General features: G+C 39.0%; 1 protein-coding gene across 1 annotated transcript in view; it reads right to left on the reverse strand.

The window, feature by feature from the left end:
- Positions 1-3,491: 3,491 nt before the first annotated feature.
- Positions 3,492-25,994, reverse strand: part of LOC126166016 (uncharacterized) — a 38,413-nt gene continuing 15,910 nt past the window's right edge. Inside the window, exons 3-4 of the mRNA XM_049920368.1 lie at positions 18,357-18,538; positions 3,492-4,820 (exon numbers count right to left, since the gene is read on the reverse strand). Coding sequence (XP_049776325.1) covers positions 4,641-4,820; positions 18,357-18,538 — 362 coding nt within the window. The 3' untranslated portion in view covers positions 3,492-4,640. The remainder of the gene's footprint in view (positions 4,821-18,356; positions 18,539-25,994) is intronic.

Below are 25,994 nucleotides of genomic sequence, written 5' to 3' on the forward strand. Positions count from 1 at the left end.
ACGAAATAATTGAGGACTTAGGTTGCAATTGCTACTCCGAGATGAAGAGGTAGGCACAGAAGAGGAATTCGTGGTGGGCCACATCAAACAAGTCAGAAGACTCATGGAGGAAAAGAGAGAGAGAGAGAGAGAGAGAGAGAGAGAGAGAGAGAGAGAGAGAGAGAGTCAGTTGTCTTCAGTTTTGTTTGGTAACAGTCATATGTTTAAAATGGTTACTCCGCAGCAGAAATCATTTTGTGTTCTCGAGTTTGCGAAGTGCAATTCCGTGATTACAGTGCAAAGACGTTTCAGGTTGAGGTACCAAATTGATCCTACGAATGGGTCAAACATTCGCAGATGGTATCGACAGACTCTAGATACAGGTTGTGTATGTAAAGCAAAGAGTCTTGGCCGCCCTTGTATTCCTGAACAAAAGGTTGCACAAATTCTAACTGCTTTCCAATGCAGTCCTTCAAAATCAACTCGTCATGCCAGTCAGAAGTTACAACTGCCTACAACAACAATTTGGTGTGTTTTGCGACATCGGTTGGTTATGAAGGTGTACAAGTTACAGCTGTTACAAGCTCTGCGTTCTGATGACAAACACAACTGTGTGGCATTTTGTAACAAGATTCTTGATGCTATTGACAATCATAACACTTTTGCACAACGCATCGTGTTCAGTGATGAAGTGACTTGCCATGTTAGTGGTCAGGTAAACAAACACAATGTTCGAATTTGGGGCCTACAGAAACCACATACAGCCACTGAACATGTACGAGATTCGCCCAAAGTCAATGTGTTTTGTGCAATATCCCGATCATCTGTTTGCAGCCCATTCTTCTTTGATGGAAACATGGTTAATGGTCAGCAGTATCTTGCTATGTTACAAAACTGGTTGTTTCTGAGGCTGCACGAAGTCAACTTCATTTTTCAACAAGACGCTCCCCCTCACTGTAGTCACCAAGTGTGTGAATATCTGAATGAAACTCTACCGAACAGTTGGATTGGCCGACAAACAGCTGGCAACTTGGCATGTCTCAGCTGGGCTCCACGGTCACTGGATTTGACACCCTCTGACTTCTTCCTGTGGGGTTTCGTCAAAGACAACAATTATGTACCACCATTCCCACAGAACCTCGAAGAGTTGAAGAACTACATCCGTACTGCCATAACATCAGTGACAAAGGACATGCATGTCCGAGTATGGGAATTTGAGTATCAATTTGACATCGTTCGTGTTAGGCTGGTATTACACTATCAAATTTCTTTGTAAAAGATATTTGATGGTGTAATAGGGAATTTTGTCAAATGTCGTCCAATATTTGATAATATCTAGGGCCTCGCTGTAGATTTGATCAAAGAAGTCGCTTGACTTCTGTTTCACTGCAATGTGACATGTTACCACATGGAGTGCTAGCATTGCTGCAGCGTTCTGTCACCTGTAGTGTTTTTATAAACAATGCCGGTAAATACAATTGGTCTGTGCCGACAACTACAAAATTAATAGAGATGTATGAAGCTGATGAGGCGCTTTACGTGAGGCACCCTGAATACAAAAATTGATTAAGAAGATTGGAGACCTAACCCAACCCAACCCAACCCTCTCCTGTAGCAAGGAATCGGAGTCTTACAGTGAGCCTGTCTTCTGCAGATGTAGCAGTTCTTAATGAATATTGTGCTTTGTGATATGAGGATACACTTCACTGAGCACATACAGAAATGTATGCTCAGCCATTCTTAAGTAATTGATGCATGACTTGACATTCTCCACTATAAGCTCACGTATAAAGTTTTGTTGAATGCTTTTATTGTGTCGTCGTAAAACCCACGGCTTCACCCAGGTATGTTTCCTTTTTTCTCCTCGCTTCTCTTCCGCATGTGCACACAGTGCAATTGTGGTACATGCAACTGCTGCGATTAATAACAAGTTGATGTTGTCAGTCATCCTGAACTTTGACGAAAAGTATGACGACAGTATAATACCCCTTCTAGTGCCTCGTCAAAGATCTTTGTCAAATATATTTGACGGAATATTTGAACACATCTTTGATCAAATCTTTGACAAAGAAATTTGATAGTGTAATACCGGCCTTACTGATGGAGGATATACTGAACATCTGTAAGCTGAACTTGAGAGGTTCATAAATATGTGTGTAAAGTTTCATATTCATATGTCTGAAAGTTTAACATATATATGCATTTGAAATCTGTATATTCTTTTTGAAACACCCTGTGCTATTAATTTTTGTCACAGATAGACCAATCAATGACTACGCCGCTGCAAAAGTGATGTTTAATACAGGTGCTTGTATACAGAGAAAGTAACATACATTACGACAGCTACCTTTTTATTGTTGTTGTTGTCTTCAGCCCAAAGACTTTTTTGATGCAGCTCACTGTGCTACTGTATCCTGTGCAAGCCTCATCATCTCTGAATAACTACTGCAACTACATCTTTCTGAATCTGCTTAATGTATTCATCACTTTGTCTACCTCTACAATTTTTACAGCCCCCCCCCCCCCTCCTTTCCCACTAATACTAAATTAGTGATCCCTTGACGTCTCAGAATGTTTTCATCTAGTCAGGTCATGCCACAGCTTTCTTGTCTCCCCAATTCTATCCAGCACCTCGTCATTAGTAGTCACGTGATCTACCGATCTACCGTTTTATTATTAAACGAAACAAAGAAAAATAAATGCCAAATCACATATACAAAAATCTCTCTCTTCCTATAAGAGGGAGAAGTAGTTGGTACAGATTTCTCACTCTAGAAGACCTAATGCAATTATGAATGATCATACTTCTAAACAAATCCCGAAGTGACAAATTTCATTATGGTTTTGTAACTATACCTTTTCCTAGTCGATTAACTGACTGGAATTGTGTTGAACTTGCAAATGAAATTAAATAAGAACATGCATAATACTGAGCAAACTCCCTGTAATTACATTCTCATAATGTAGCAAGTGACATTTCCAATATAAATCTAGCACTTACTGATGCCCTCTCAATGACTTCACCACCACGATTGTGCACTGAAGTGTTTTTTAGTAATTTTTTATATAGTAAGTTCTTAGTAATTTTAATTCTGACATATTAATGGGTGAATTTATCAATAAATTCTAATTTTGAAATGTTTAAGTGGAAATATAGAATAACGTGAACAAAGCTGCAGGAGCAACACCAAGATGAAGTGTTTATTGCTCCTTACGTGGAAGTCATGGAAAAAAGGAAGGGGGCGGAAAGGATCTTAAAATTTGAGTCACAACATCAATAGTTAATGTTACAACTTTATCATTGGATAGTTTTTCACAAGATAATGTTTTTCTGCAAATAATGATCTAAGAAATCAAAGCTGGTTAAAATGCTGCACTCTATTAGCTGAACCTTTGAGATCTGTCACAAAGGCATATGACAGTGGGTTGGTGTAATGTGATAAAATTTAGATAGGAAGTATCTAAAAGCATTGAGTTTATGTTGAACATTTTCAGATATATAAAACACATAATACAGTAAATGCATTAGTTTTTATTATAATGATATACATTTACAAAATTAATAAATAGATATTTTAGATTAAATATAAGAGACTGCCTGTAACCAGACATAAGGCATGAAGGTACTGATAGAATACCTCAGGTAGTTTAATAAAAATTTCAAAGTACTGAGACAGGCAGTCAAGAATGTTACATCAAGTCATGTTTACAGGACCAGTAATTCTCAGTCTCATCATCAGTTTCTTTCTCTATATATTTACAAAAACTGTGATTCGGTAGGCCTATTACAAATAAAGAACTGCAGAATTGGTTTCAGAGACCCAAGCTGCTGGCACAGACTGAATTATTGGAACTGATCTTAAGACTTGTAAATTCTGTAAAAGTCACTTGAAATTAAGAGATTCGATAAAATGGATTTAACACATGGAAATGAACATTCTACAAAAGGAGTACAAGAACTGACAAATAAAACTTTAAATTTACTTCATCGAGCTCAGATTTTACTCCGTCTCTCTCATTCACAGCTACAACACTTTTTCCTTATTTTATTTTACTTGGTCTTTCCTTATTTTTTTCTTCTTAAAATTCAAGAGTTACTTGTTGAAATAATCAGTTTTAAACATTAGCACAACTAATTTTATTCATCTTGTGTATACTAATATTTTGGCTGTGGCAACATAAACAATCACCATGTTTCATTTTGCACCAGCAGATGATAGAGAGACAGCAGATAATTCCAAAGCACTTTTACTATTCTGAGCCTCAGTCAATGACAAAGTGCTTCTGTAAAACGAAGTCTTACTCTGACAGGATCCTAGGCCAAGAATTGCTCATACAGTGACATATTTACCAATCAAAATCCTGTCATTAACAAAATCGCACATGTCCATAATATACATTTGCACACTTCAGACACCCCGTGGAATGTAATCTAAATAATCAGCCTTGAAATTTCAGTTTTACACACACACAAGAAAGTACAATAAATCTCATTTGAAAGAGTGGCAAATGCAATAGCACAAATATCCTATTTCCAGTAGTAAGAAATCATTATGTATAAAACATCTAGTCTACACATAAAAAAGAACAGCAGGATACTGTGAAATACTGTCTCACAATCAACCCATTTATTTTAAATATACAAAACAAATTTATTTTACTTAGACATTTGTCATGCTGAAAAGAGCTTGTTGCACTTCCAAAATTGAAGGATGCCTCGCTATTTCAGTTGAAGGTATGGCTGTAGTACCCACAACACGAACTTTATGTTTTGAAGCAGGAATGCTGTTCAAGTCTAAAATGTCTGCAATCTCCTCACTGTTTTTTGCATTGGGGAGATCCTGCAACACAGATAAGAACCAGTTATTTTGTGCCAAAGACCTGTAAACATGTTTTAACTGGGACATGTTTTTCCTGTTCCTTTTCAACCCCAGTTACACAAATTAGTTGACACAATGGGCTTGGTATTTGTCACACACCTTTTGCTGCATATTTTTTTCTTATTTGTCCATATCATGCGTTTATCATTCAAACTAATTCTGCCTCACAAGCACTGCCCTTTCACTTCATAACACGCCTGTCTTTTCTTATATACATCTACATACATAATCTGCAAGCTACCATACGGTGCATGGTGGAAAGTACCTTGACCATTATTAGGCATTCCCTTTCCCGTTCCACTCGCAAATCGAGCAAGGAAAAAGTGACTCTATATACATTTCCCTATGAGCCCTAATTTCTCTGATTTTGTCTTCATGGCTGTTAACACAGAATGTATAATGGCGACAGTATCATCTTTCCACAGCCAGCCACAAATGCCGGTGCTCTAAATTTTCTCAATAATGTTTTGCAAAAAGAATATCATCTTCCCTCTAGGGACTCCAACTGAGTTCACGAAGTGTTATACTCGCATACTGTTTGAACCTACCAGTAGCTAATCTAGCAGATATGATTACCTCTACTACTGCAATTACTTACTGCCTTTGATTTTATAAATTTATCTGAACTATTAATTTACTGACAGCACCAAAGCCCTTTCACTATGCACTTCTTTAAGGTGAACAAAATTCCCTTGCTTGAGGTAACTGTGATGAATACAGACATCCATCTTTTTCTATGCAATCTTGTCTACAAACAACACAGATACGCCAAATTATACAAGTATAACTGAAGATAGAAAAACATTAAATGTAGATGATGATATTTTGATAACAACTCAAGGTAGTTCAGGGTGTATACATGGACAAGAAAAAAAAATTCCTGGATTTCCTGGTTAAAAATACAGTTTCTCCCACCTGAAAATACACTTTTTCTGTGGTAAGTGACAGTATGCTTTCCTTCGGAACTTTAAAACTTATCAATACTTTGAATGGTTATGGTTTTATACGGGGGCATAGAATTTCCCGGCACTTAAGAAAAAGAGACTTAGGCAGAAAAAAACACGTTTTTGAAAGATCTTTGATGTGCAGCAACATCTACGCTGCATATTTTCGTATTACGAACGTATAAATTTGAATTTCATCAGACACCGCATGTTACTTTCTGAAGCAATGAAATCGACATTGCGATGCCCTTTTGTAAACCAGTCATAGCTCATGTCACGTGATCTCACCAGCCGATGACAGCGGATATTCAGAGTATAGGACACGTGATATAGTCAGCCAATAGCAACATCACTGTTAAGTAGCAAGAAAAACACAAACAGGGAAAGTTAATGGTTTAAATTAATATGCACAATGTTGCTACAAGAAAAGCAAAGCTTTCATGTATAATATTTGTCTCGTAGATTAATAAGTTAGAAGAGAAGCTAAGCTTTCACATATATTGTTCATCTTTTTTCCATGTGTTACACTTTAAGATACATCACACAAATGTGCCGGTAAAATTGTTTTAATACCGACAAAAATCTCTGATGTTCTGGGCTCGAAATTCTTCTAAATAGCTTGACATCATCAAAGAGTTGATTTTTAAATGAGAGTCAAACGCTCTATGATTTAAGAAATTCATCGTACATTCACGCACATAGTTCATCTTGCGGAAAAAGATATTACATTATGTCATAAAGGAAACAAGACATCAGAGGATACTCCAAGAGCGTCAGAATTTCGTGAACCAAATTAAAATGCATAATTCACCTTAAAGTGCACATTCATATGTCCTGATTCCCAATGAAGTAGGCCTCGACCTGATATTAAGCTTTCAGTCCGGTTTTCGGGATGTAATTTTCTTGGAGTACCAGTACTGTATTACCTCATGTTTGGTTCTTTATTATGACGTAATACCATACATGCTAGAAGATGAAAACATACACCTGAAATGCAGCGGACAGTTGAAACTAGCCAATAGTTAGGCAAACTGACAAATATAACTTCATTGCTCTGCAAGGCGATTAATGCTCAACTGTCAGATAGTTGGAAATAAAATAAAGAAACTAATAACATACTTTAGCCTTCCATAATTATGTGAATGTTTTAGCTCACTTGATAGCTCCCAGCCACAGAAATCTGTTTTGTTTTCATTTGACGTGAGAGCAGTAAACGAAGAAGAAACAGAAAACCACTAAATGTAAATACAGGTCACATGAAGACTACCCCCCCCCCCCCACTATAACTCACGGCTGCTCTGCGCATCAGCCCCAGATCTACGATCTTTCTGAACCGGGGCAATACTAAATAGTGACACCCCCCCCTCACACGAAGTAGTGCACATCTTTCTTAAGAGTCTGATACATAAAACATATATGAGGATTGGAACTTTGATAGTGGAAACTATTTATTTACAGCTCGTACAAAATAGGTACGTGTTTCAAAGTTTTACTGACCACAAAGTAGTCCCAGCATTGTGTATAACCCGTTGCCAGTGATGTGGAAGTCGTAGCAGTGCCAGTTGTGTTGACAGTTTGAGCCGCGCAATCTATTGCCCGACGAATTTGTAGCAGTTCTGAAGCGACTGCCATAAAATGTTTCCTTCAGTTTAGAAATCGAGTTGAACTCATGAGGGCTTAAGTCAGGGGAGTGCAGTTGGTGGTATAGCACTTAGCAGCCCCATCAGTCAAACAAATCAGTAACATCTTGGATATTCGGGAATCCAGCCGGATGTTCACGTCGTTCTCGCACCATATTTCAACAGCGAGCCTCGCTGTCTTCTTCAGGTGCTACCTGAGACGGGTCCTTGGGTCGATCGAGTCCAGTATTTATGCCTGGGAGGAGCTGGGCGTTCCCTAATCGGTCCGCGCCGGGTTGAGTGTTCCATCTGTGGTCTGCGCCCGCCAGACTCGGCTTCAATGGACCCCTCCAGTCGCAGATGTTCCAACTGCCGTCGGCGCCCGTTCTGGCCGGCTCGGACCGATTAGGGAACTCCCAGCTCCTCCCAGGCATAAACACTGGACTCGATCGACCCAAGGACCAGTCTCAGGTAGCACCTGAAGAAGACAGCGAGGCACGCTGTTGAAATATCGTGCAAGAACAACGCGAACATCCGGCTGGATTCCCGAATATCCAAGATGTCAACAGATCGCCGGGAAAGCATGAAGAATTAAATCAGTAACAGCTTGCACTGTACATGCTTCAGCATTGTCCTGCAAAATCATGGCCAGGTCCTGCAAAAACTGTCATCACTTCTGTCTCTATGGTGTTCATTTTTGGTACACAACCTCTGACCAGCTTAGAGACAGAAGTGATGACACTTTCTACAGGACCTGACCATGATTTTGCAGGACAATGCTCAAGCATGTACAGTGCAAGATGTTACTGATTTGTTTGATTGATGGGTCTACTAAGTACTATACCACCTACTGCACTCCACTGACTTAAGCCCTTGTGTGTTCATCTTGATTTCTAAACTGAAGGAAACACTTCAGGGCATTTGCTTCACAACTGCTACAAATTCGTCGGGCAATAGACCACGCCGCTCGAACTGTCAACACATCTGGCACTGCGAAGAGTATCCTACGACTTCCACATCACTGGCAATGGGTGAAATTGAAGGTCAGTGAAACTCTGAAGCACGTACCTATTTTGTACAAGCTGTAAATAAATAGTTGTCACTATTAAAGTTCCAACCCTCATATCTTCGAGGAAATGTAAGACATTTTACTTGGTCTTAAGTGTGCCAAGGTGCAGTGCTATGCCCTTCACACAGCATTCTTCAACCGCACATCACAGTATTTGACTGTGTGGAACTCAAACCTGTATATTTTGCTACTGATGCCATCAAACTATACTCAGGACAGTGGAAGTTAAAATGTTCTGTGGTGCCTCTCCTGCTCCCAGTTGGCCAGTTTGACATCCTGCCCCTCTTTGAAAAAATCTCACCGTTAACACTGGACTGGATTATTTGTAACCAGGAGAACAAGAACTCTTCAGAAAATTCACACTCTTTATTGCCTATTAGCTAATACAGGGTGTATACGGGGACAAGGAAAAAAAATTCCCGGATTATTCCCGGATTTCTCCCGGATATCCCGTTTAAAAAATATGCTTTTTCCCAGGCGAAAATACACTTTTTCTGTTCTAAGTGACAGTAGGTTTTCCGTAGATTTTCCCTCGGAACTGTAAAACTTATCAATCCTTTGAATGGTTAACATTTTATACAATCGCATGGAACTTGCCGGAAAAAAAAGAAAAGACGGGGCAAAGAAGTTTTGGAGAGACTTTTAATAAAAAAAAAAAGAAGTGAAGTTTTGGAAAGACCTTTGATTTGCAGCAAAATATACATTGCATATTTTCGTATTACGAAAGTATAAATGCGAATTTCACCAAACACAGGGCGTTAGTTTCCGGAGCGTTGAAACCGAGGTTGCGGTGTTCTTTTGTAAGCGAGTCATATCTCAAGCCACGAGATCTCGTCAGCCGATGACAGCAGCTATTCAGAGCATATGACACGTGTTATAGTCAACCAATAGCAAGATCACTAGTTACATAGCGCGAACACGCAAGAGGAAAAGTTAACGGTTTACATTAATGTACACAGTACAGTATATCTACAAGAAAAGCTAAGCTTTCACATATAATGTTAGTCTCTAAGATTAACACGCTACAACAGAACCTAAGCTTTCACATGTAATATTGATCTTTTCTTTGCGTGTGTTATACTTTAAGACACATCACACAAATGTGCCAGAAAAATTTAAAATTATGACATAAATGTCTCGGCTCCAAATTCTTGTAAGTGGCTGGTCCTCAAACTGTTCAGCTTCGAACGCTCTGTGATTTAGATATCCATCCACTTTCTCACACGTAACACAATTCATCTTGCGTAAAAAGAAATTTACTTTGAAAGTAACGCTTTTCTAACTACCGTTCGTAATACTATCCGGAGACTGTTAGAAATAGGTTCGATTTAACAGTTGCCAGAGAGCGCCAGAAAACAGGCATTATTGTGCGTGTGCAACTGCAGTGGTGTAGGAAGCCCGTATGTTCGTGTGTATAAAGCACTAAGAGAGCTTACATTACACCATAAAAGAAACAGTTCATCAGAGGATACTCCAAAGAGCATCGGAAATTCGTAAACCATACTAAAACGCATAATTCGGCTTGAAGTGCAAATTGGCTTTTTCCAGATTCACAATGAAGTAGGTCCCATCTGATATTAAGCTTTCCAGTGTGGTTTTTGGGATGTAAATTTTCTTGGAGTACCACTACTCTACGATCTCATTTTTGGTTCTTTATTACGACATAATGCCATATATGGCAGAAGATGATAACGTGCACTTGAAATTGCACTTGAAATTCAGCGAACAGTTGGAACTAGCCAATACTGTAGACTGAAACACTTCGTTTCAAATAAAATGATTGCCTCGGCGGAAAGATTAATAAAGCCAAATTTCTTTAGCAAACTTGCAAAAATAACTTTACTGTTCTGCAAATGCTTGACTGCTACTACCTTGGAAACAAAATAAAATCAGAAAACTGAAATTAATAATATATTTTTGCCCTCCGTAATTATGTGAATGTATTTTAATTCGCTTGATAGCTCCCGGCCACAGAAATCCGTTTTGTTTTCATTTGACATGGGAGCTGTACACGAAGAGAAGCAGCGAAATCAAAAATGGTTCAAATGGCTCTGAGCTCTATGGGACTTAACATCTGTGGTCATCAGTCCCCTAGAACTTAGAACTACTTAAGCCTAACTAACCTAACGACATCACACACATCCATGCCCGGAGCAGGATTCGAACCTGCGACCGTAGCGGTCACGCGGTTCCAGACTGAAGCGCCTAGAACCACACGGCCACACCGGCCGGCGCAGCGAAATCACTTAACGTTAACACGGCTAATGTGGAGGTTAACCCCCTCCCCACTACAACTCAGTGTGAATCTGGCAGCTAGAGCGCGCGTAAAAATTTTTCTTGTTTGCATTTGGCTGCTTGCTGCTACTACCGATACAGCTAACAGCCAAATTTCAAGTAGCGGGAGAAGGTACTGCTTAATACTCGAGTCAAATGCGCATGCGCAACAGACCGCTGGCAATTGGTCAAACGAACCTAATGTGAACAGTTGTGACGTCATGCTCATAGCAAGCAGTTTATTGTTACGAAGAATTACAGTCTGCGCCCTACGGCATTTGACATATTTTTGCTATTTGCAGACACTTGTTCGTGCACGGTTTTTTGTTGTTGTAAATTGCACATTTCCTTTGCCACTAAAGTTTTATTTTTTTTCCTCTCGTTTATATTTTATTGTTGCAGTATCATTCTCCAGTAGCAGGATATAATAACATTCTTTGCTAGAGAATCTATTCTGCAGTCAAAATTACAAACATTTCACTGAAAGCTAAAACAATGAGAAATTCCAGGAATTCCGAAAAATTCCCGGGTTTTTCCCGGTTTTCTCCCAGATGAAAAAATTCCCGGCTTTTTCCCGGATTTCCCGGTTGTCCCGGGTCGTATACACCCTGTAATAACTTAACCAGTAAAGACAAGAGACTAGCAAGACATCAAACATTTCTTCAATCCTTAGGTCCTAGCGTTTTCTTCTCTCTTATCTGGCTACAGCTTTACATGGCCTGCTTTCCTTTGTGCGAAATAATCTATTACCTCACCAAAGTTCGTCAAATGTTTTGCTACATGAAAAATCGAAATGTCATTGTCTAATACCGGAAAAGCTGTTAATACAAATAGTACCCAAGGCTGGTGTGGTTTCTCAATCTGGCTACATCTATTTCGTCACAGTCTACCAGAAAAAACAAAATAGGCCTTTCTAATATTTCAGCAACTGGTAACACACACCAAATAAGCGAGACTGTTTTGGCAATAATGGTCATTTTTATAACACGACATAATATAATTCACAAAGTACCAATATGAAATGCGTATTTGGCCTACTATAAGCAAAAAGCTTTATGTTAGGAAACAGTTTCACATGTACTTCGTATGATCCAGTTTCTCAGGCATGAGATCAAAAAGTAGTAGCATGAAATTTTTGTATGAATTTGGAATCGTCATATTCTTCCATAATTTGTGTGAAGTCCCCATTTCTCTGGGAAGCATGTGGCTGCTTGCTGTTACTGCTTACACAGCCAACAGCCAAATTACTGTAGCCAAATGCGGGAGAAGGTACTACTCATACGCGACTCAACTGCACATGCACATGAGGATGCTTGCAACTGCTGAAATGAATATAATATAAACAATTCTGACCTCACGCTCATCGGATGCAATTTGTTTTTATGAAGCATTGCATAGTCTGCATTGCATTGACACATTTTGCTGTTGGCAGACACTTGTATGAGAAGGCTTTTTTTATATGGAGCATTTCATTTGCAATGTAAGTTTATTTTCATTTTTTCTCTCATCCATGTTTTATTGCTGCAGTATTATTCTGCAGTAGCGGGACACAGTAATATCCTTTGTTAGAGTATTGGTTCTTACCAGTCAAAATTACAAAAATTTAGCTAAAACAATGAAAAATTCCCGGAATTCTGAAAAATTATCAGGTTGTTCTCCAGTTTTCTCCTGGATGAAAAAATTCCTGGGTTTTTCCCAGATCTCCCGATTGTCCCGGGTCATATACACCCTGTAGTTAAACAAATGAAAATTGTGTGTAGAGCATGGCCAAAAAATTAATGATTTTCTGAGCATAATTTTATTTAGAAGAATGTGCATAAAGTGAAAAGACTGTTGAAAACAGTTTGCATATCACACCTTAGAGAAAATGGGCATTAGCAGGGAAAGGAATGTACATTAAATCCCAATAAGTACTTACAATGTCTTACAGTATAAGGAGATGACTGAAGTGACATCTCTGCCCTGATAAGCCCCCTCAGAAGCGCAATGGCGGCACCGGAAGGGACCCTTTCCAGCGGATCACGCTCTGTTGAAACTAGAGCGCGATCCTCCGTGGCCTAGCGGCAGCCGAGTGAAGCTCGTTCAAGGTCATCCGCCAAGATGGCGGCGCACACAGCCATGGCTTGTCTGTCGTAACAACACAGGTACCATAATTCCTGTCTGATACAACTCCAATAGCAAACGTACGGAACGCAATTATGTCTCTGTCATAATATGACTCCAAACCAGCAAGAGGTTTCTCGTTTCCTCTCACTATAGCTAAAGTCATCCAAGAATTACCAGTCACTACCTCGTTTGTGGTGCAAGAAAAATTAATCTTACACCCTACAAATGTAAGGGGACCAGTGAGTAGCTCTTGTTGAGACACCTGGTTTGGTGTCAAGTCGAAGCTGCTAACAGTCTTGTACACTGGCATCCTGGACCTACGACTACACCTTATGAGTAGTCCTGTGAAGATTGCTGCACCACAGTTAGGTGGAACAGAATAACAAGGCCATGTCGGCAAACATCAATAACAGTGAGCAAGAGAAATTTTATTAAGTAGATCTTCTGACACTGAGCATAAGAGGGTTACAGATGCATGAAGTAAATTTAACACTCACAGCATACTAAAAAACCATTGATGTTACTCCAGTCCCTCTCACTTAGGTTATTTTTACGGCCACTGTTCTTATGCCGTGTTATGTGATTGGAAGGGCTATTCTATTCCTTGTAGATAAGATGGACAGTCTGCATATACACCAACAAATCTGTCATTTATTCATAGTATGTTCATGGACAAAGTCAAACACAATAGCTCCTTTCTACCATTGTTATACTCATTGCCATGAATGACAATAGGTGAAGGGGTCCATGACTGCCTGCCGCCATTTCTATAGTGCTCCAATGTGACCGCTGTACTGTCTTCATGAAGTGACTACTACTTTGTCCACTAAACTTACCACAGTTACACTACTTCAGAAATAAACAAATGTGTGAAATTATGCAAAAGTCATTGGAACTACACACAGTTAACACAATGCAAGGTGCTAAGAAAATTTATGTTAGATTTAACATTAAACTCGTGAATAATATTAATGCTTCCCCTACTCAAATCTCTTGTGCAACCAAGAGTCCCACAGACAGATAAAGAGCACACATTGCTCCTGTTTATAAGAAGTGTAAAAGAAGGAATGCACAAAATTACAGACAAATATCCCTAACAAGTTGTATACATGGAAGACACCCGGAGACACAGATAGATTTCAGATATATTATGTAAGTGGCAGACAGAGGTTTCAAAATAAAGTTTTATACTGCAAAACATATCCAGGGACACATATGGACCTGACTATAATTTATTGGTTATCAACTGCAGATTAACACAAGATATTTCAAGATGGTAGGAAATTAAGGAGATTGGAAAAAGTTGAAAAAATCAGAGGTTGTTGAGAGCTTCAGAGGGAGAATTAGGTGCCAACTGACTGAACCAGGGGTAAGGAATATAAAATAAGTTGAATGCAAAGCCTTGCGGGGTGAAACAGTGTAGACAGCACAGGATAAAAACAAGCAAAACGTCCAGTAGAAATCCTCGGGTAATGCAAAACATACCGAACCTGACACCTGGCATAAGGGGAAAATGTAAAAGCGCAGCATGCAAAAGGGAATATGGATATCTATAAAATGATATTGACCAAAACTCAAAAATTTTAAGCAGGAATGGTTAGAGGACAAATGTGAGACATAAAAAGCATGTGTAACTGAGAGCAAGATAGATGCTGCCTATATGAAAATTAGAAAGACCTTTGGGGGGAAAGAGAACCATGACCTCAGATGGCAAGCCAGTACCAAGTAAAGAAGGAATGCTGAAGGGTGGAAGAACTATTATACAGGGGTAACAAACTTGAAGTCAGTGTTACAGAAAGGGAAGCTGAAGTAGATGGAGAAGAGTTGGGAAATATGATACGTCTAGGAATTTCAATTGTTTTTATACTGTGAAGAAAGTGACCACGCACTGGAATGCTGAAAAAAGTGACCAAGCACTGGAATGTTGAAAAAAGTGACCAAGCACTGGAATACCTAAGTGGAAACAAGGCTCCTTGAGTAGATGACATTCCCTCAGAATTAGAATTACTGAGGTCCTTGGGAGAGCCAGCCATGAGACAGAACCATTTTCTCTGCTGTGTGAAATACCGTATTTACTCGAATCTAAGCCGCACTTTTTTCCGGTTTTTGTAATCCAAAAAACCGCCTGCGGCTTAGAATCGAGTGCAAAGCAAGCGGAAGTTCTGAAAAATGTTGGTAGGTGCCGCCACAACCAACTTTTGCCGTCGAATATATGTAGTGCTACACAGGCATGCTTTCCAGGCACAAAGATAAATACTGACGCCAAAACCTCTGCGTCAGTTAATAAATTAAAAAAAAGGTGGAAGACGAGCTTTTTTTTCTCTGCCCCGAGTTTTGACCACTGCATTTTCATACATTATCCAACAAAGTAAATACATATTCCGTATTATTATCTCCGAATGTAGCAGAATTTCAGTGTACTACGAAAATCCGACTGGCAAGACTGTTTGTCAATATGGCCAACTCTACGTTCTGAATTTTTTCCTGCCTGTGAGAAGAGATGGTTTATAATAGGAACCTGACAAAATATGAATCACATGCAGTATTCTCTTCACCATAAGAATAATACGAATATAAACATTTTGCCATGTATTCTTTCGTGTTTGCTGCTATCTCATTTAAATCCTGTCTGCCTAGGTAAAGCTTAACTGCTAAGCTTACGACTCGAACCAAACTACTGTAGCTGTATCGTCTTTCATTCGACCTAAATTGTGTCTCATATTACAATGGACCAACTTTGTTTCGATTTGGAGGTGCGGCCTAAAACTTTTCTCTCCCCTTGAATTTCGAGTGTCAAATTTCAGGTGCGGCTTAGATTTGGGAAACTTTTTTTCCCTTTATTTCGAGTCTCATTTTTCAGGTGCAGCTTAGATTCGAGTACGGCTTAGATTCGAGTAAATACGGTACACATGGACTTCAAGAAGAATGTAATAATTCCAATTCACATTAGGCAGGTGCTGACAGGTGTCAACAGTATTGAACAACCAAATCAGTAAATCATGCCTGCAAAGTACTGACAAATTATTTACAGAAGAGTGGAAAAATTGGCAGAAGGCAATCTTGGCAATGATCATTTCGGTCTCTGGAAAAATGCAAAATCACGCAAGGGAATACTGACCCTACAATTTATCTTTTAAGACTGGCTAAATAAAGGCAAACCTACATTTACAGAATTTTTAGTTTTACAAAAAGCTTTTGACAATGTTGACAAGAATATGGTCTCTGAAACACTTAAGATAACAGAGATAACATGCAGTGAGCGAAAAGTTATTTAGATTGTATTCTGTCTCCAATCCGCAAGCTGTGAAGGAAAATAGGGACAAATTTGGGAAGAGGATTAAAGTCCAGGGAGGAGAAATAAAAATTGAGGTTTGCCAATGAGACTGTAATTCTGTCAGAAACAGCAAAGGTCTTGGAATACCAGATGAATGAAATGGATAGTGTTTTGAAAAAGATGTTGTTTGATAAACATCAACAAAAGTAAACACTGGTAATGAGATATGTTCCAATTATATCTGGCAATGATAACCGAATTAAATTAGAAAATGAGACACTAGAAATAGACAAGTTTCGCAACTTGGACAGCAAAATAACTGACGATGGCCAAAGTAGTGGTGATATAAAATGCAGATTGCCTATAGCATGCAAAGCATTTAAAAAATATATATTTAATATAAATTTAGGTGTTTCAAATTGTTCCTTCTGGTCTGGAGTGTCACCCCATATGGAAGTGAGAGAGGGATGGCAAGGCATACAGTTTAAGACAATATGATGCTATAGAAAAATGCTGAAGATCAGATGGGTAGATTCAGTAACTTATGAAGAGGTACTGAAGCCAACTGGTACAACTTATCTAAAGACGAGATCAATTTATAGGAAATATCCTGGGGCATGACAAATGTATCAGTTTCGTAATGGATGGGAAAGAGAGAATATGTATATGAATATAATAGAGGGAAACATTCCACGTGGGAAAAATATATCTAAAAAGAAAGATGATGAGACTTACCAAACAAAAGCGCTGGCAGGTCGATAGACACACAAACAAACACAAAATTCTAGCTTTTGCAACCAACGGTTGCCTCGTCAGGAAAGAGGGAAGGAGACGGAAAGACAAAAGGATTTGGGTTTTAAGGGAGAGGGTAAGGAGTCATTCCAATCCCGGGAGCGGAAAGACTTACCATAGGGGGAAAAAAGGACAGGTATACACTCGCGCATACACACACATATCCATCCGCATTGTGTCTGTGTATATGCGGATGGATATGTGTGTGTGTGCGCGCGAGTGTATACCTGTCCTTTTTTCCCCGTAAGGTAAGTCTTTCCGCTCCTGGGATTGGAATGACTCCTTACCCTCTCCCTTAAAACCCAAATCCTTTTGTCTTTCCCTCTCCTTCCCTCTTTCCTGACGAGGCAACCGTTGGTTGCGAAAGCTAGAATTTTGTGTGTATGTTTGTGTTTGTGTGTCTATCGACCTGCCAGCGCTTTTCTTTGGTAAGTCTCATCATCTTTCTTTTTAGATATATGTATATGTATGTATGTGTGGGGGGAGGGGGGGGGTGTAAAAATTTTAGGAGACCAACGGATGAAATACCATTAAGTAGGTTTAATATTTGATGACAAAGAGCATCTCACATCATACTACACACAGAAAATGATAAACACAAATGAAAATAATAGGGTAAGTCCTGAAGTATAACAGGATTATAAATGAAATCAGTATACATAATTTATCACAAATGGTCAGCAGCACTCTCACATTGTTCCAGTATGTTGCTGTTGCCTATGGCAAAGTACCATTACTGAATGACTGCAAGAACATTTAGAAGAAATTATTTCCACTTCAGGTGTTGGTTGCACCTCCCCTTAAATATGGGTAAATTCAAGGTAATACCATAAATGTGGGAAAGCACTTGATAGCACCCAATTATAACTTTAAAGATTAACATTTGGAGCCTGCTACATTCTTCAAATGCCTAAAAGTAATAACAAAAGTGATCAATTGAAACATGAAATCAATAACAGGGGAAGAAAACAGAAGATCAGATTTATTGAGGGGATTCAATAAAAGGACAGTTCATCTGTTAAGGTAATCTCGCACTGCATTAGTTCTTAGTATTTAAGAAGTTCTCCAGGATTTGAAGAAAGGAAAATATGGGTTTTATGTCCCATGACTGAAACATCATTAAAGATGGAGCACAAGCTCAGATTGGGGAAGAGTACAGAAAGAAATCAGCTGTCTTCTTTGTACCACTGTTTGGCACCCTTCCCAGGACCATGTCACGATTGTCAATACGAAAGTGCATCTTTATACCTCATTAAGGCTAAAAACAATTTAAATGAAGCATTCAAATGTTATATATTAGAACCTCGGTAGGACAGAAAATGTAAACAAAAATACGACTAACAATAAGGTTAATATTGCATCTTAACATGCCATGTTATGTTATGAAATTTTATTATGTATTGCCACACAATCACAAACCTGCTTATTAGCTAGAACAAGTAGAGGCACATGTGCTAGCCTTTCATCTCCTAAAAGGCTCTTAAGCTCACGAAATGCTAATGGCAAGTTATGGTCATCTGCTGCATCTACCACAAACACCAGGAGGTCTGTGTCCTGCAAGAAGTTACTCCAGTAGGGACGCACATTTGGTCCACCACCAACTGAAAGAGAAGAAAAATGTTCATCGTATAGTACCAGCAAGTGGTAACACTCAAACAACAAGGACGTCACGTTACATGTATGTGGAAATAGATATCTGAGATTAAATTAACAGTTTTAATCCAACTTAGATTTACTTTATTCCTTTTACTATCAGCTGACAGTTTCGCATGGCAGGCTTTAAACAGATCTAATCACAGGGATTTCTAATAACTCAAGAACTAAAAGAATATGCAGTCAGCCGAAAGGGGTAAATAGTGTGAATTGTTGAGCTAGATAAGAAAAGGGTTCTCATTACAGTGATGTAGTAAATATTACAGGGGATTTAGCAGGTAAGCAAATCCTGTGATGTCACTTGCAGAAACAATAGATCTTTCAGACCAAGGAATCTGAAGTTTTTGCCCAGGAGGTGCCAATGCAGTTGTAGTCGTGATGGAGGGAGAAGTCCACACAAATTTGAGTTAGACTCTTAACATTTGTAACTTTGTTCCTACATTAAGCCAAATCAAAAATGTGTGACTTACAATACCCCAGATTACTAATTAGAGGGGCAGTGGTGTGAAATTAATCAACTCATTATGTTTGCCTGAGGAGGTCTTATTTATTTGAAGCATAAAACACGAATACTACAAATTAAAATAAGTAAAACTTACATACTGATGATAAAAAGAATAATGTAATAAGAGTAACGGAGCTCCTAGTGTAGCTTCTATAATCATTAGGGACAAGAAAAATTTGTAATAAATGTGAATACAGATGGCAGATTCTGTCTCAAAATGTGGAAACATGAAATTTCCCAACAGAAGTTTATTGCAAATTTTATACAGATGAATTCTTTTATTAGAAATAGTTTGAAATAGCTTCACTTTCTGCATAGAAATATAAAAAACGTAACCAGTTTTCGATTACTGGTATTGCATGTCATATAGCAAGGCCCAACCTCACAAGATAATGCACTTATCAAAGTGTTTGCTAATAATAAATGCATAAACCCAATGCAGTATCAGTATGCTTGATGTTCCGGTGCCATGCCAACTGTGGGCAGTTGAATGGTCTATACAACATACAAGGTGTGTAATACAACCAAGTACTCAATTGTAGGATTTACATCTTAAAACAAATAAACACACATGTTTACTAGCTAATGTTCAAAAGTTGGTATATTGCAGACATTTTTAACATGGCAGTTTTAGATGGCTGGTATTACGAACTGCGGGTGTGCCAAGTACCACTCAAGGTCTGGCTTGAGCAACCTCATTAACAAAAGTTTGCCAATCTCAACAAGCAACTGCATGGTAGCCATTCCCAAATGTTTTGTGTTGTGCTTTGCTCATTGTTTCTTATTTTGAAATGAGTGAACCGATTAATCCTGGTCCATCAAGGATTTCAAACAGGACCCTCACAACACCAGAACAAATTAGAGATCCCTGTGACAATGTGTCAATTCTGTTTTCGCAGAACACAGGTGGAGACTGCTGCGCTGCTCTGCTCCCCCCCCCCCCCCCCCCCAACCCCACCACTGGCAGTCAAAATTCCTGTTTCTTTACGCTTGCAGCCAACGATGTTGGCAGGAATGGGTGAACCACAGCCGAATGCAGCATCAAGAAAGAAGAGGTCGACATGGAGAGACAACAGAACTGAGGACTGAGCAATTGTCAAGAGAGGCACTCAGACACACAGATTCAACATTATCCACAATCCAATGTGCAACTAGTGCTTCATGGCCACAAGAACCATTGATAGTCAGCTCACATTACGGAGGCTGCTGAATGATCCTATTCAAATGTTGAGCAATCACCAGTTACTCCAACCGGCTTCTTCGAGCTCAACTACACATCCCCTCTCGAATGCTGATATCTGCATATAATTTTCATGTAACTGTCTGGATGCACAGTTACTGTCCAACTGAATACACAGAATTAAACTTGCGAGTTCTTTACTCTCTGGTATCAACAAATCTCCTGTTTATTATCTTTGTCAATTGCAAGGTGAAACTGCATTGCAGCAGCATCACACATTCATATATCAGCCACCTAAGTCCACAATTTTTCACCTTCCATTGTCACATGTATGAATATCAATTTTTTTACCAAGCTGCATAACTCTTCATGATGCATTCTCTCTCTCTCTCTCTCTCTCTCTCTCTCTCTCTCTCTCTCTCTCTGAGTGTATTCTGTAGATTCTGTAATCATTAAATTGGGCAGGAAAGAAAAAATGATATCCAGAAACACCTTAAACCAGAGACGCATTCAGGTCACTTGCAGTAAATGCGGCTCCTTCTCAACAGAACGATCATTTGTTCAAAGTTTAAATACAGCTAAAAGAAAACGGAGGCCATTTCAAGAACACACTAAACTAAACACGGATGACTTAATTGCTCAATATTTAGTTATTAAGTCTTCTTTCAGGGTGTATATGTGGACAAGAAAAAAAAAATTCCCCGGATTTCCCGGTTTATTGAATGGTTATGGTTTTATACATGGGCGTACAATTTCCTGGCACTTTAGAAAACAAAACTCAGGGAAAAAGACATGTTTTGGTAATATCTTTGATGTGCAGCAACATGTACGCTGCGTATTTTCGTATTACGAAGGCATACATTGGAATTCCACCAAACACAGCATGTTACTTTCTGAACCATTGAAATCGATATTTCTATGCGCTTTTGTGAGCCGTTCGTAGCTCATGTCATGTGATCTCGCCAGCCGATGACAGCGGATATTCAGAGCATAGGACACGTGATGTAGTCAGCCAACAGCAACATCACTTCCAGAATGATGTTTGAGCAACATCACTGTTAAGTAGCACGAACAAACAAACAGGGAAAGTTAATAGTTTAAATTACTATACATAGTGTTGCTACAATAAAAGCAAAGCTTTCACATATAACATTGGTCTCAAGCTGCAAGAGAAGCTAAGCTTTCGCATATACTGTTTACCTTTTTTGCGCGTATTGAACTTTAAGATATATCACACAAATGTGCCAGTAACATTTTTAATAATGACATAAATGTCTGATCTCCAGGGTTCGAAATTCTTCTAAATGGCTCGTCTTCAAAGAGTTTATTTTTAAATGAGAGCCAAACACTCTGTGATCTAATAAATTCATGGTACATTCTTGCACATAGTTCAACTTCCGTAAAAGGACATTTACTTTGAAAGTAACGCTTTTCAAACCACTATTCGCAATATTTTCCCGCGACCTGTTAGAAATAGGTTCGTTTCAGCAGTTGCCAGAGAGCAGAGATAACAGGCGACACCGCGCTTGCGCAGCTACCATGACGTAGGAAGCCTGTATGTACATACGTGTAAAACATTGAAAGATCATACATTATGTCATTAAAAAAAAAAAAAAAAAAAAAAAAAAAAACAAGACATCAGAGGATACTGCAAGAGGATCAGAATTTCGTGAAGCATATTAAAATGTGCACATTTAAAGTGCATACTTAAAGGGCACATTCGTATGTCCAGATTCCCCATGAAGTAGACCTCGACCTGATATTAAGCTTTTCAGTGTGGTTTTCACTAATGACATATTTCAGCCTGCCTTAATTATGTGAATGTGTTTTAATTCGCTTGACAGCTCCCGGCCACAGATATCCATTTTGTTTTCATTTGACGTGAGAAAAAACGAAGGGCAAATAGCAAAATCACTAAATGTAAACACGGGTCACTATAACTCAGACTGCTCTGCGCATCAGCCCCAGATCTACGACATTTGCGAACTGGGTCAATACTAAAAAAAATCGAATTTTCAAAATATGTTCATCTTGTAGCGCACATCTTTCTGAAAAGTCTGAAACACAAAACATATATATTCGAGGAAATGTAACACATATTATTTGGTCTTAAGTATGCCAAAGTGCAGTCCCACGCCTCTTCATAAAGCATTTTTCTACCGCATGTCCAAACTATATTCAGGAGAGTGGAAATTGAAATGTCCTGTGGTGCCTCTTCTGCTCCCAGTCGGCTGGTTTGACAGCCTGCCTCTCTTTAAAAAATCTCACAATTAATAGAAGATGGGATTATTTGTAATCGAGAGAACAAGAACTCTTCAGAAAATCTGATCTCTTTATAGCCTATTAGTCAATAACTTTCTGTTTTGTGTGACATAAAATTAAATATAGGATATATAAAACCCATTCTGACAAGAGATAAGCAAGAAATTACACATATCTTCAAACCTTAGCTCTTAGCATTTTTTTTCTCTCTAATCTTGCTACAGCTCTACATGGTGTGCTTTCCTTTCTGCGAAAGAATCTATTACCTCATCAAAGTTTGTCAAACATTTTGCTACATGAAAAATCGAAATGTTGATATCTAATACTGAAAAAGCTGTTAACTCAAATAATACCCAAGACTGGTGGGGTTTCTCGATCTGATTACGTCTATTTTGTCACTGTCTGCTAGATAAAACAAAATAGACCTTTCTAATATGGCAGCAATTTTATAACACACCAAATAAACAAGACTGTTTTGGCACAAACGGCCATTTGTATAACACGACAGAATATAATCCAATAAGTACCAATATCAAATGCCTATTAGGCCTACTATAAGCAAAAAGCTTTATGTTAGGAAATAGTTTCACATTTCATTCATATGCACCAGCTTCTCAAGGATAACATCGAAAAGTAGTATTAAGAAACTTTTATATAAATCTGGAATCATCTTATTCTTCCATAATTTGTGTGATGCCCCCCGTTTCTTCTCCTTCCTCGTTCTAACAATCAATCTTGTCATCACCAATTCTGCAGCTATTCCTGCCAATGTCAAAATTTGTTCGGTGATTAATTTCACTAACCCTACCAGAATCACAGGTTTAGTTATCCCGCGATTGTTTTCCGGTTAGGCGTTATTACATGTTCGTACAACACGTTTTCCGCGTTACTTCCAGAATACAACTTACGCGGCTGCTAGCCGGGGACCGTACTACTGGTCCTTACTAGTGTAGCGATTTGGCCAAAAATTGTGTGTCAAAATTTCGTTTTCTTGGATACACTGAGAAGATAATACGTAATCCTTCTCAACTGTTATTCCTGTCAGTCGTTTATTTCCATTTTGGTAGTCTGAATCTATGGATTTCGCTGGTAATTATAACAACGCTGATCATTCACAAACCAAATCAACACATAATCAGACAGCGATCGGCATTCATCTGTTCGGCTTTACTCCCTCAGCTCGTATAGCCCCGTCCCCTTTTGTCTGCGGAAAGTTTCTTTCTAGATGTGACGAGGATCCTCCTGACAGAGATATCACACACACTATGCTTGCATTCAAAAGTCAACTTATGATTCATTCAGAAATCAACTTAAAATGTGTTCAAAAATGTTCAAAAACCAACAAGGAAGCGTTTCAAAATCATATGAATAATCGGTAGGCAAACGTGCGCTGGATGCTAGGTGCTTTGTTAAACAAGCTTTTATCCTCAAGAATATGAATTTGGCGCCGCCTTTTCTCGGCAGCATGTAGCTGCTTGCACATGCCAACAGCCACATTCCTGTTGCCAGAAGCAGGAGAATCTTCTACTCACACGTGACCCAACTGCACATGCGCATGAGTCCACACCTAACTGCTAAAACAAATTGAATGTAAACTGTTGCAACTTCATGCTAATTGGAGGCAATTCTTTGTTATGAAGCACTGCATAGTCTTCTTGCCTTTGACATATTTTCAATTGGCAGACGCTTGCATGAGCACAGTGTGTCGTTCTTGTATATGGCGCATTTCCTTTGCAATTTAAGTTATTTTCGTTTCTTTTTTTTTCTCTCATTTATGTTTTATTGTTGAAGTATTATTCTGCAGTAGCGGGATACAGTAATATTCTTTGTTAGAGTATCGGTTCTTACTAGTCAACATTACAAAAATTTAACTGAAAACTAAAACAATGAAAAATTCCCGGAATTCTAAAAATATCCGGGTTTTTCCTGGTTTTCTCCCGGATGAAAAAATTCCCGGGTTTTTCCCGGATCTCCCGGTTGTCCCGGGTCGTATACACCCTGTCTTTTTAATGTTGAAAGAACAACAATGTTTGTCTCACCATATATTTAATGTTAAGGACCCACATAGTTCACGTAAATCAATTTCCTTTGTGTTACGATAGGAATTACGTTAACCTCAGTTTAAGTCAACACTTTGGTAACTATATATGGAAGATAAATGGAAGAACATTTAGCCTGACAACAGTACTTAAATTATGAGAATGCTTAATGAATTTCACATTAATTGTTACTTTAGAAACAGAAGTAGCACCTGATGAAAGGAAAAGGTTCATGTGAATGATTTATCACAAAACTGATATTTTATTAATGTTAACTGTGTAACAGCACAGGCGACAGCCAAGAAACTTATTTAGGGCATTATCAGCATCTCCTTCAGACTCAGCACCCAGCATAAGGGAGACACTTTGCTGGTTCCACGAACAGACATGTAGCAAGAAACTTCTGCACGACACAGAAATGCTGCGCGACATAGAAATGTGACTTCTTCTGATGGTCAGCCTGGTCAACTGCATTTAAACCCACTGTGAACAGCTGGGCTATACTATGACATCCAGTCTGTGACAGGCAACACCATGCCAATGACGAGGCCACTGCCACCATTGCTGGGGCTCGAATCTTAGATCACCGCATAACGACCTGGGTGCTTGGGCAGCTCTGCACTCTGCCACCTACATGATGGGTCCAAAACGCCAGGATCTAGCCATCTCTGCATCTGCTGATGTTCAAAATATGCCAAGTCACAGTCTGCCATCCTCTGTGACAACAGATGACACCTGGCCATCCAGCCAGGGTCCAAAAATGCAAGATGCAGCAGCAGCAGCAGCAGCAGTGCACAGCTTATGCTACTGCTGACAACGTCAGGCTGGGAGGTCATCACTCTGGGAGATACCACGTCTATGCAATTGCCAAGCTCACCCAGGGTCAAACACTAGCAGCATAAAAGAAAGAAAGAAAGAAAGAATGAATGAATGAATGAATGAATGTAAATAAACAGCAATAAAGGGTCTCTCTTATACTCGAGCTGCTTTCTTCTGCTGGAGACACATCTGTCTCCAGTAGAGAAACAGCACCAACACCATAATAATTGTTAATATCGGACATGAATTTTCTGAAACCAATGCATTGTGAGGCAAAGACAATATACCACAGTTTTAATTCTACCACCTCCAATATATATAAAACAAAGATGATGTGACTTACCAAATTGAAAGCGCTGGCATGTCGATAGACACACAAACATACACACAAAATTCAAGCTTTCGCAACCAACGGTTGCTTCATCAGGAAAGAGGGAAGGAGAGGGAAAGACGAAAGGATGTGGGTTTTAAGGGAGAGGGTAAGGAGTCATTCCAATCCCGGGAGCGGAAAGACTTACCTTAGGGGAGAATAAAAGGACAGGTATAATAAAAGGACAGGTATACACTCGCGCACACACACACACACACACACACACACA

This window comes from Schistocerca cancellata, chromosome 1, assembly GCF_023864275.1.
Source record: "Schistocerca cancellata isolate TAMUIC-IGC-003103 chromosome 1, iqSchCanc2.1, whole genome shotgun sequence".
Taxonomy (NCBI): Eukaryota; Metazoa; Arthropoda; class Insecta; order Orthoptera; family Acrididae; genus Schistocerca; species Schistocerca cancellata.